The 12,899-nt window shown below is 36.4% G+C and overlaps 1 protein-coding gene across 4 annotated transcripts in view; it reads right to left on the reverse strand.

Moving 5' to 3' along the window:
* Nucleotides 1-12,899, reverse strand: part of LOC136038815 (trafficking protein particle complex subunit 8-like) — a 109,199-nt gene that overhangs the window by 48,145 nt on the left and 48,155 nt on the right. For all 4 annotated transcript variants that reach the window (XM_065722207.1, XM_065722206.1, XM_065722205.1 and 1 more), the window contains 2 exons: nt 5,157-5,318; nt 872-1,016 (listed from right to left, as the gene is read on the reverse strand). In XM_065722207.1, coding sequence (XP_065578279.1) covers nt 872-1,016; nt 5,157-5,318 — 307 coding nt within the window. The remainder of the gene's footprint in view (nt 1-871; nt 1,017-5,156; nt 5,319-12,899) is intronic.

The following is a 12,899-nucleotide window of genomic DNA, read 5'->3' on the forward strand; positions in this document are numbered from 1 at the left end:
CTTGAGGGGCATTTTAGAGCAAAACCTTTATTATTGTTTTCATTCTAGTTTCCGTACTTGTGTTGTTACCGCAGTTGAAAGGACCTTTTACGAAGTCTTTCATCAAGACTGGTTAATTAAGGAAACCAATTTGAAAGTTGGTTGCAATAGAGATGAAAAAAAAATCGTACCACAGGCGAATTTGAAATTATCTGAAAATTATCCTATAGATAAAAAAATTCCTATAAAGATAAACAGGAAATTCATTCAACCTATTATGTATTTTAGTTTACCATTTACTGATAGATAGGTCTTTAATGGTCAAAATGCTTAAGTGAACAATAGGTATCAGGCATATTATTAACCAACATTAAATTACTAAAAAATAACAGTAATAAATGCTAAACAGAGGGTTAGACGGTCAAATCAAAGGTGATCCACAGGTGCACCAATTCACAAAATGTGGGGGAAAGGAGAATTTTTTTTTTAACTGAGATACATAAAACTGGTTTTTCAAAACCTACAGGGGACATTATTTTTGAATTTCTCCCGCATAACCCCCAAAAACTTTTCAAAACATAAACGGGCAATTGCCCCCCCCCCAATTGACACCCCTGGTGATTCGCTATTAGTACCAGTATCGTCAAGGGTCAATAAGGAAACTGTCCTTTAAAAAAAAGGAAGAAAACAAGATATCAAGATTGAGAAAATAAGCCAAATAATAAATTGCTTTTGTACGACAAAATCGGCCTAAAACTTAAAATGAGAAAGATGAAATATGAATTGGACCGCAACAGGACGGAAGAACTGAAATAGGAGAATTTAAAAGATCCCTCTTCTGAAAATGTACATGGCGAACAGTTAAAAACTAAAAAGTAAAGAAGGTACAGACCCTTAAAGCTTCGAGATAAACCCGGGCAGCATGTCTTCTTTGTCCAGCCTTGGTAAACCTGTGACCAGAGAGTATTAAATGAAACGCATATCGGCAAGGGTAGCTAGGCAGAACAGCTTTTTCAAGTATAGATGGAGAAATAGTTCTGAAAAATCAGGACATTTAAGTTGTAAACGATTATGGAAATTAATCTGAAAAGTCAAATTCATCTAAAAAAAGGAAAAGAAAAACAGCACCATCTATCGTTGCCCACAAAAAAACATTAATTTAGATGAAAAAAGTGCTATAGAGTTGTATAGAGTACTGTAGACTAACTAGAGTAGTGAGGGGGTTCCAGTTTTAAAATGGTCCACAGAGACTACTCGTTTCTTCAACTAATGACGAAGAAGGTTTAGCGACGATTTCCTTGGTTGTTACGTAATAGGGTTTGTTTACTTTTGGTTCTTACATAATAGGGTTTGTCTACCATTGGTTGTTACGTAATAGGACATGTTAGAGTCTACTGGTCAAGCGGGAGAGTTTTATTAAGACATTTGTCTTCAAGATGTTTTCAAGACGTTTCTAGAAATTCCCAGAAGTTTAATAAGATAATTTTCTTCGAGACGTTTCTGAAGACGTTTCAGTAATTTTGGTTCTTACATAATAGAGTTTGTCTACTTTTGGTTGTTATGTAATAGGATGTGTTAGAGCCCACTAGTCAAGCAGGAGGGTTTTATTAAGACATTTTTCTTCAAGATGCTTTCCATGACGTTTCAAGAAATTCCAAGACGTTTTTTAAGATATTTTTCTTCAAGACGTTTTTGAAGACGTTACAAGACATTTCAGGACGTTTTTTAAGATATTTTTCTTCTAGTCGTTTGAAGACATTTCAAGACGTTTTTCAAGACATTTTTCTTCATGATTTCTTTAGTTCTTACATAATAGGAAATATTTACCAGTGTTAAGTATGACGCATTCACCTGTGACTTGTTTCTTCAGGGCCCGAGGGGAATCCCCTCTTCTAACTGAGGAGGACACACACGTGGATGTTACGTAATGACGATGAACACGTGGCATTTAACATAATACTTTAAGATATTTCACTTTCTTTCTATACGTTTTTCTTTTATTTCTCAGGCAATATATATTAACTAAATATTTTTGTCCACTTTAGGATTCGAGAAGGATTCTCCGTCATGGAATGGAGCGCTAACTGGTTGGACTACGAGACTTTCTAATATTTTGATTCGGCTAATACATTCAACATGACAACCTATTGCACGCAAGGAAAACTTAGGGTCTCAATTTTTGGACACCGAAACTTTTCAGCTCAGGGAAGGGTTTGTCGAGTTTGCTGTTTTTGAAGACTTGTAAGGTGAAAGCCTCGTTCAATTTATCCTAAGTTGAAGGGAGAAACTTGGTCTCGATATAAAACTATGCAGGGGACAAGAGAATGATGGGGCTACAAACATGAGTAGGTCTGTCAGGAGCCCAGGCTTTTATCTCGAACAAACATCCACTCGCCATAGCCTCCAAGTATGTCCACTGTGTCGCCCACTCCATGAACTTGGTATTGACGGACTTGAGCAAGATCTCTTATAAAAAGCACTATATGATGGTTAGTCATGAAACAGTTAATTTCTTTTACTTCAGTGCCAAGCAAAGCGCTGTCTTCAAAATTTACATTGAAGTCAATCTGAAAGGAGTGTGCGAAACTCGATGGGTCGAAAGACACGATACAATACAGATATCAAAGCAGTTAGTTGTTCCTAATCTTTAAGGCCCTGGAAGACATAGAGACAAATGGGGACTCCGTGTTGTCGTCAAAAGAAAGGAGTCTGCTCAATAACATCCTGAGTTTGACTATATAGCAACCCGTACTGTGATGGATTTTTTTCTGGTGTACACACTGAATTTGTCTAAGCTGCTGCAGTAAAAAAAAACCTCGATATGGTTATGTGCTTTCAGTGTGTCTAGTGTGACAGAAATATTTCTAGATACACGAGATAAGGCGGAGGACAAGTTCGGTCAGCTGTTTTCAGAAGTCACGTGCATATGCCAAGAACTGGAAATAGCCATTGCCATTCCACGAAAGAAAAATGTCGTCAAAATCCCGCATGATATCCCGGCAGAAAAGCACATAGAATTTTACAATCGAGTTTCCCTTTTCATCCCATTCGTGGACCAGCTCATACAATCAATCGAATCTCGATTCACAAAGCAAAAGGTTATTCTGAAAGACCTCAGGAGAATCCTGCCATCTTTGTAGTAAAAGAGCCTATTGGCGATGTTAAAGAACTAATCAAGTTATATGCCTCAGATTTAACAAGCCCGGAGTCCGCAATGAAGGCTGAGCTTTAACTAATAATAGCTTCCTGTAACTTTTCAAAGACAACAGTGCAGAACCTGGTTGAGTTTAAGCGGGGCATATTTCCCAAAGTCCAGATGTTGCTCCACATTTTCTGTGTCATCCCCGAGGCTAAAAACCCATCTCCGCAGACGAATGGATGGAGGCCGACTAAATGGCTTGGCACTTTGAGTGTCCATCGAGATGTTTCTGCATCAGTGGATGAGATTCTAGAAAAGTTTGCTCTTAACTCTACTCGTAGATTGCAATTTTCAATACAGGGTGAGTCTCTATTTCTAGATATATGCTTTTTGTTTTTGTAGATGTTGCATAATATAGTTTGGCTTAATCTTCTGTTTTGGAGGATTTGGCCCCTCTCCCCGAAACAAATTCCTGCGTACGTGCCAGCTTGGATGAGGAGTTTTCCAGGGCAGTTTTTCTTGAATTTACTTTCTTTTAAGATCACAGGAACATGCGATGGGCAAGCCAGATACATTGTAAATAAACAATAAAAAGTCTTAATATTTTAAATGTGTTTTACCCAGCATATATTTACGAACCAATTCTTGGCTGGTCTCGTTTCTCCAGTTTCTCCAGAAGTGTGGCAAATCTAGGTAGTAGCGCACTTGTACTATACTTGTCTTGTAGTAAAATACCAAAATACCTTGTTCATAATACCTTTTGAGCAAATTTATTTACCAAACCTTACAAATAGGGCATCTTATTGTTGCTTATTCTATTACTGATGCACCACCGGCTTTACCGCACCAGAAGGTGAGAAAAAGAAGTAAGAAGGTGATTGACAGGAGAAGGAGAAGGAGAAAAAGAAGTAAAAAGTAAGAAGGTGATTGACAAAGCGTCACAAGACAAAGTCTGATGACCCCTAGTGTTATTTTCGTTTTTCTTGGTCCCTATGTTCTTCATTTCCTTGATATAAGGATTTCCTCTCTCTCTCTCTCTCTCTCTCTATCTCTCTCTCTCTCTCTCTCTCTCTCTCTCTCTCTCTCTCTCTCTCTCTCTCTCTCTCTCTCTCTCTCTCTCTCTCTCTCTCTCTCTCTCTCTCTCTCTCTCTCTCTCTCTCTCTCTCTCTCTCTCTCTCTCTCTCTCTCTCTTTTGATTGTGAAAGCTTTTAACATTGTTAACAAGGTTTTAACTTAGTCAGCACACAAGCGTCGTGAATTAGTAAAGAGTGACGAGTCTATAACGTACTGTTTATTTCAATCATTTCCCTGGCTATTTCATGTTAGAACGGTGGTCATAGTAACTTGGGAGGGTGCTAATTTAATTGGAAACTAAAAGTTCCAGTGTCACTTTCAGAGTAAAAAGGAATTAGAGGGCAACATGCCCCCATCCGCGCGATAGTGGTCATAGTAAGCTAAAAGTCCCAGTGCGATTTTCAGAGGAAAAAATTATTTAGAGGGCAAGATGCTCTCTTCCACGCTATTTTTCAATCCAGGCATCCCCCAGCCCATGGTATCAGATCAAATTTCAAGATAGCCATCAAAATTGGCGGATGGGACACTAAGTACGATGACATCAATGACATGGTCACAGAGATAAGGACCATAAATTGTAAAAACAATTCGTCGTTGACCTTGGCAATCTGATCGTCTTAAAACTTTAAAGGATTTTTCACTTCGTTTCAGGAGTTATGATGCTTTCAGGGTTCCGCTAAAGTATGACAAGTCCATACCTGAAAACTAAGTACTGGACCAAAAATTACAATCTCCCGCAGGTTAGTGATAGGACATTTTATGTTAAACTTCTGTGGGAAAATAGGAAAATTGACCATACATAAATTCATATTTCAAACTGCTAAAAAAAGAATATAAATGAAATGTATTCCAATCCTAAATGGAATACTACTTTAGCATAAGTCAACACAACTAAAAGCGAAGAAAATCTGCTTAGAACAATCTTTTAAGCGTTAATATAGACCAAAAATAAATGTAAATATACCTTAAGAAGCAGTGGGCTGCCTGTTCAAGTATAAGCGCACACATTAAATCCGAATCTTCTCCAGTAAGCCTTATACAAGTCTTGGCGGCTTCTTCGAATTCTTTAGCCTGTGACAGTGTTTCATACCAGAGTATTCCACTTCGAATTCCGAGAACTCGATGTCTAAAATATTTACCAATTATTATTTGCCTACTCGGCTGTAACAAAAACTAGATTTGCCTACTACCGAGTCGTGGACAAACCTCATCAATGGATACCATATTGCTGGAATTTTGATACAGCCAAGTCCTGTGGTTGTTAGCTCGCTCGAAAACTATTTGGTGTCTTCTGTGGACAGATCCATAAAAAATTTTACAAGGAAGAACGGAGATACATGATAATAGAAATTAGTTTTAGTATCTGAGATGGTATTTAAGAAAAAAAGTTATTTTTCTCGATCCAGGGGCATTACGTATAGGAGGGGTTAAACCAGTCGATAAGAAAAATCAGTTTTGATAAAACACTGACGCGAAGCGCCGGAATTTTATTGCCTCATCTCTTTCATTTACTAAGTAAATGAAAAAGCATAAATCAATGTAAATGAAAAATGAAAGTAAATGATAGTAAATGAAAAAGCATAAAGCATAAAACAGCATAAATCAATGAAAGAAGATCAGTCTCAGTTGGTAAAATCCATTGCCTTCGCCCCCAACCCCGAAAAAATTTTGACTAGTCAGGTCCCTCTATATCTAGATTTTGCCCGATAATAGCTTTACATATATAGGAAAAAACCTAGATATTGAGGCTAATTAAATAATTAATTTATTTTGTTTAATTAATTATTAATTTAGTAGGTAATAATTAATAAGTAATTATTAATAAATGTTAATAAAGTAATAATTAATACAGTAGGCTTCAATTACCACCATTGAACACAATTCAGTAATTGCCTATTGAACGCTGACAATTAGAAACAGAGGGTCAACTCCCCTCTTCTTCCCCTCTCCTCCTCTTTTTGATTAATAATCGTTAGGCGACAAGAAAAGTGTTTTCTTTTATTAGTTCTTCTATTTAATGACAATAGCGCAAATTTACTGTAAAAACTACTTGTCAAGGGACAGTTCTTGTGTACTATAGATGTCTTTATTATTATTCTTAAATGTCACTTTAAAATGACTGAAATTAATAAGACAGACGAAAAATGAATTCCCGCCAAGAATATATGAAACACCAATTAAATGAGTAAAATACCAAATAGGCAACATTAGAGTTGCAGCACGGCAAATAAGCCGGATCAATAGCACGAGGCAGGCACAGGATTGTATCCAGGATTTTTTCGGGGTGGGGGGGGGGGGGTACATATAAAACTTTGAAAAAACATAAAAATTTGTTTATATTCATTTTTGTAACGTTTTAACGAGTCGGACAAACATTTCGGGTGGGTGAGGTTTCAAACCCACTAGCCTCCTACTGGATACGGCCTTGGGCAAGGATGCGTAATTAAACAAATAAAACAAGGAATAAACAAATAAACTGAGGAAAGAACACTTTTTTTCTTTATTATATTTATAAAATATATTATAAGATGTATACGATATAATTTTATCACTACATATATTTTTACTATTGGGTTTGTTCTTGTTATACTAAAAAGTATATTGCAGCAAAAAAACAGAATCGAAGTTTTTTTTTTGTTAACTAAAAAAGATATATTGACTAGGTAGGGTTAGCTTAACTTGCATTTCTTTAATACTAAATACGACTTAAAATAGCTTTCATATATTAATTTAGTAATGATTAACAATTATTACAATCTTATTACAGATTATCAAAATTAAATCATTACAAAAATTATTTAAATATAAATAAAACCTTATAATCTACATATTTCAACAAGAACTAAGAGCTCATATGGCACTCGTGACGAGGCCAGAAGAGCTAAGAGCCAAGAGCTCATATGGTATGAGCTCTAACAAAATTCTAAGAATCAATAGATTGATTCAAAAGGATAATCAGAGGCTTAGTGCCGGTCGGGATATAAAATAAGAGCTCTGAGTTGTCCGTCTAAATATCAAAATTCATTAAGATCCGATCACCCACTCGTAAGTTATAAATACCTCATTTTTTTTCTAATTTTTCCTCTCCCTTTAGCCCCCCAGATGGTCGAATCTGGGAAAACGACTTTATCAAGTCAGTTTGTGCAGCTCCCTGACACGCCTACCAATTTTCATCGTCCTAGCCCGTCCAGAGGCACCAAACTAACCAAAGCACTGAACCCCTCCCCCCAACTCCCTCAAAGAAAGCGAATCCAGTACGGTTAAGTCAATCACGTATCTACGACAGTTGCTTATTCTATCCACCAAGCTTCATCCCGATTCCTCCACTCTAAGCGTTTTCCAAGATTTCCGATTTTCCCTCCAACTCCCCCCAATGTCAACAGATCTGGTCAGGATTTGAAATAAGAGCTCTGAGACATAAATTCCTTCTAAGTATCAAATTTTTCTAATTTTTTCAAATTAACATCCCCCCGCTCCTCCAAAGAGAATGGATCCGTTCCAATTGTGTCAATCACGTATCTAGAACTTGTGCTTATTCTTCCCATCAAGTTTCATCCCGGTCTCTCCACTCTAAGCGTTTTCCAAGATTTCTGTTTTCTTCCTCCAACCCCCTATGTCCCCGGACCCAATTCGAGTCGAAAATGGAGCATCTGAGACATAACATCCTTCTATATATCAAGTTTCATTAAGATCCGATCACCTATTCGTAAGATAAAAATCCCCCAATACTCAAGTTTTCCAAGAATTCCAGTTTCCCCCTCTAACTCTCCCCAATGTCACAGGATCTGGTTGGAATTTAAAATAATAGCTTTAAAGCACAAGATACTACTGAATATCAAATTTCAATAAGATCTGATCACCCGTTCGTAAGTTACATATACCTCATTTTTTCCGAATTAACACCCCCCCCCCAACTCCACCAAAGAGAGCAAATCCGGTCCGGTTATGCCATTCATGTATCTTAGAATTGTTTTATTCTTCCCATCCAGTTTCATCCTGATCTCTCCGTTTTAAATATTTTCTAAGAGTTCCGGTCCCCCCAACTGCCCCCCCCCCCCCAATGACGGGTGAAATTTAAAATAAGACATCTGAGTTACGAGATCCTTCTAAACATGAAGTTTCATGAAGATCCGATCACTCTTTCGTAAGTTAAAAATATATCATATTTCTAATTTTTCAGAATTACCCCCCCCCCCCCCATTCCCCCAAATAGAGCGGATCCATTCCAATTATGTCAATACCATATCTAAGACTTCTGCTTATTTTCCCCACCAAGTTTCATCCCGATCCCTCCCCTCTAAGCGTTTTCCATGATTTTAGGTTCCCCCAAACTCCCCCAATGTCACCAGACCCGGTCGGGATTTAAAATAAGAGCTTTGAGACACGATATCCTTCTAAATATCAAATTTTATTGAGATCCGATCACCCGTTCGTAAGTTAAGAATACCTCATTTTTTCTAATTTTTCAGAATTAACCCTCCCCCCAACTACCCCAAAGAGAGCGGATCCGTTCCGGTTACGTCAATCATGTATCTATGACTTGTGCTTATTTTTCCCACCAAGTTTGATCCTGATCCCTCCATTCTAAGTGTTTTCTAAGATTTTAGGTTTCCCCCTCCCAACTCCCCCCCCCCAAATGTCACCAGATCTGGTCGGGATTTAAAATAAGGTCTCTGAGACACGATATTCTTCCAAACATCAAATTTCATTAAGATCTGATCAATCATTCGTAAGTTAAAAATACTTCATTTATTCTATTTTTTTTCGAATTAACCGGCCCCCACTCCCCCAGATGGTAAAATCGGGAAAACGACTATTTCTAATTTAATCTGGTCCAGTACCTGATATGCCTGCCAAATTCCATCGTCCTAGCTTACCTGGAAGTGCCTAAAGTAGCAAAACCGGGACCGACAGACAGACAGACCGACAGAATTTGCGATTGCTATGGCACTTGGTTAATACCAAGTGCCATAAAAAGCTACAGGCTCAACGCAACGGAGTGTGTTAAACAGTTTTGTATTGTCAAATCCAAATCTAACCAATGGTAGACTCCATCTAAATGGTATCTCTAAAATATCGTTTGAGATATTGCCTTGAAAAGCGTTTCCAGATATCAGCTATGTTGGACAGTGGACACTACACGGAGAAAAAAAAATCAGAAAGACAAACCATTTATATGAAAAAAAAAAATTATATAGAAAAAAATTTATATAGACAAAAAAAAAATCGGGAAGACAAACCATTTCAAAGCGAAAAGAAGAAACTACAAAGAGTTTCTTTAGGGAGTTTAGGGAAATTTAGGGAGGGGGGGGTTTCCTTACTTTTTTAATGAAGATAAAAACAAGTTATTTTGCAAATCTGCGAGGGGGGACACTTAGGAAAGGGGCACGAAGAAATGCTCAATGTTTTCTATCGATCTATAGCAGTTTTCGGCAGATGTTTCTAGTTGTTTTCATTAAAAGGACCGCTGAGTACCACACTGATATCCTCCACTTTAGATAAGTAAAAATTACATAGCAACATCGTTTATATAAACATTTTAATTTTTCAAATTTTCACTGCGTATTCTTTGCAATGATATAAAAAGGTTTCTTTAATTTTAGTAGGGTCTAATTGAAACTATCTTATTCAAAGTCAAAACTACGCTTTTACCAGCCCAAAGCCGATATTTACCTTATTAACTAAAAAAAACTACCTAAAAAAGAAGTTTTTAGAAGAAAAGTAAAGAGCCATATCAAACTTAAGACCAGTAGAAATAGAGTCTTGTAATAATTCAAATTCAAAACAACCAGAAATTACAAACAGAATAAACAAAACCCAAAACGAACAGAAACTAAAATGAATAATAACACCAAAGATAAAGATAATAGATGCTGATATAGATGCCTAAATAAATCTTAGAACGAGTGAAAATTAAATTGTAATATTCAAGTTAAACTCAAAACTAAAAAAAATACTACAAACAAACGTTTGGCTACCGCCCACTCCCCTCCCCTAACCATAAAAGTTCTGAATTTGATTGCGTCACTTCCGTTTTATTGAAAACTATATGTATTTTAATAGTTTGCTTTAATTTTTCCAAACATCAAAGAAAAATAAAATAAATCACTATATAATTAAGGTTTTGATTCAAAAGAAATTAGAGATAATATACTCGAAAGAATCCTCCTGAAAGAATATTCAAAATATTATATAAGACTGAAAATGAAATAGAAGAATGAATGTATATCAGAGATTTAGCTCAGCTCTCTTTATTTCTGGCTTTTCGAACTTTCATTTGTGACTCTGACGTGAGTGTTTACAAAATGTGGTATGGAAAAATGTCATTCTGACCCACCTGGATACAGATAATGTCTTTTTGTTGGGTTCAACATCCCTCTCATCATTCCAAGCAAATTCAAACTTAATGCCCAAGCCGTTTTTTAAAGTATTTCACATACGCCTTTTTGGCAACGAGGATGCGAATAGTGTCTTTTGATTTATTTCAATATCCCTCTCATCGTTCCCTGAAAATTTCCACTAAATACAATAGCCATCCCTGAGATATTGTAAGAACGCCCTTTAGACAACCGCGATGCGCCCTTGTGTGTCTTTTTGGGCAATAGAGGTATTAATTGATTTTTAAAGATTGCGAAATATGCTAAAAACACGTCTCAAATATACTAAAAAAATAGATAAATTTCCCTATTTTCGAAGCAGGGTGCAGTCTTCTTCTTTTTAAAATTTAGGATGCCTTTAGAAATGTTTATCTAGTTAATCGCTATGCATAAGCAAAAACCTTTCCCTAGTGTTTTAAAATTCTAACATTTTTCCCTAGTGTAGTGACATATCTACAATACTTTATACTTTTGTTTATTACGTTAAATGAAGTAAAAAACGAAAAAAATATTTTACTAAAGATAATAAAAATTGATAGGTTGGTAGAACATCCTTTTGATTTACCTCATAAACTGAACTACATAGACAAAATGTTCAGCTGTCGTAAATGAAGGTAGAATAAATCTACCTAGGTAACTAGGTAAACAGGTAAGACAACTAGGCAACTAGGTAAGTTGGCCGAGATTGAAAGGATCAGTTATAACTGTATTCAACTTAATAATGGTCTCAACTTAATACCCTTAATAACTACTTAGATATAGCAGACATGCTATTTCACAACTAGGATACAAATGGTGTCTTTTGATTTAGTTTAACATCCCAATTGACATTTCCTGAAAGTTTCAACTTAATAATCTGTTCCTTTGGTGTTGTAGCTACGCTAATTGACAACTTGAATGCACATAGTGCCTTTAAGTTTAACCCCCCCCCACGATCATCTGAATGCGCCAACTTGATACCCTTCCCAAACCGTTCGTGAAATATTGAAGATATGTCGTTTCAATACCTGGATACACATAGTATCTTAAGATTTTGTATTAAGATTTTATTAAGATTTAATTGTATTAAGTACTAAGATTTTATATACCTAGTGTCTTTTGATTTAGCGTAATGTCCCTCTCACCATTGCCTGAAATTTTCAACTTAATAACCTTAGCAATTCGTGACTTGTTGCGGATAAGCCCCTTTGACAACCTCGATAAACTATGCAATTGTGTAAAGCAGGGGGCAGTTAAACTCTTTTGATTTAATTCAATCGTTCGAGTTTTATTTGTAGAAATTGCAGTAGTATTTTTAGTCGCTATGACAGTAGTAGTAGTAGCATTAATAGTAATAGTCGCAGTGGCAAGTAGTAGCAGTTGCACTCACGACTTGGTGCATTCGCAGCGGCATGTACAGTGTATTTTGATATAGCTTAACATCCCCCAACTTTCTGTGAAGTTTCACCTTCATGCTCTAAGCCTTTTTTGACAAACCAAGGATCACTCCCCCCCCATTCCTAATGATTAATCATGCTTGGGAAATATGGGCAAATGGTGTAATTTACAACCCTTTCCTCAGGAGTTGCAGGTGGCATGGCATCCCCAGAGACATGGTTATTTCATCTTTTGACTATTATGAAAAATTAGCTATTTCATAGTTTTGATCAGTGTTGGGGGGGGGGGAATTTAAATTGGACAACCCTTTGCCCTCCAAATAATGTTCAACATGCCCTGAAAGATTCAAATTAATAACTTCAACCATTCCAGAGATATTGCTGATGCGCCCTTTCGACAACCAGCTTGCACATAGTGAGTTTTGATTTTGTTCAACATCCCCTCGACATTTCCTGAACGTAGTCGCAAGTAGAAGTAGACACAGTCGCAGCAAGAACTAGTCATAGTTATAGCCATAACGGTAGTTGCAGTAATAGTGACCCTGAAAGTTTTAAGTCAATGCCCTTAGCCGTTCCTAAGATATTGCAGATACGTCATTTTGATAGTCTTAATGTACACAATGTATTTTGATTTATTTCAGCATCTCCATCAACATTTCCATAAGTTTACCTCAGTAAACTTAGCCTTATAGAACACAATAATAAATTATTCCCCAACAATAAATCATGTATGTAAACAATGGATAAATTGCATAATTCACAACCCTCATCCAAGGGGCTATGAGAGGTTTTTCATCCCAGGAGGCATAGTCATTAGACCTTTTGACTATTTTGAAGAAAAAAGTGCGTGATAAATTTCATCCTAATTACCCTTAGCCTTTTCAGACACACCCATAATCACACATTCCCCCTTTCCCAATGATCAATCATACAAGTAAAAAAATGACAAAGTTC

This window comes from Artemia franciscana, chromosome 18 (assembly GCF_032884065.1).
Source record: "Artemia franciscana chromosome 18, ASM3288406v1, whole genome shotgun sequence".
In the NCBI taxonomy this organism is placed as follows: Eukaryota; Metazoa; Arthropoda; class Branchiopoda; order Anostraca; family Artemiidae; genus Artemia; species Artemia franciscana.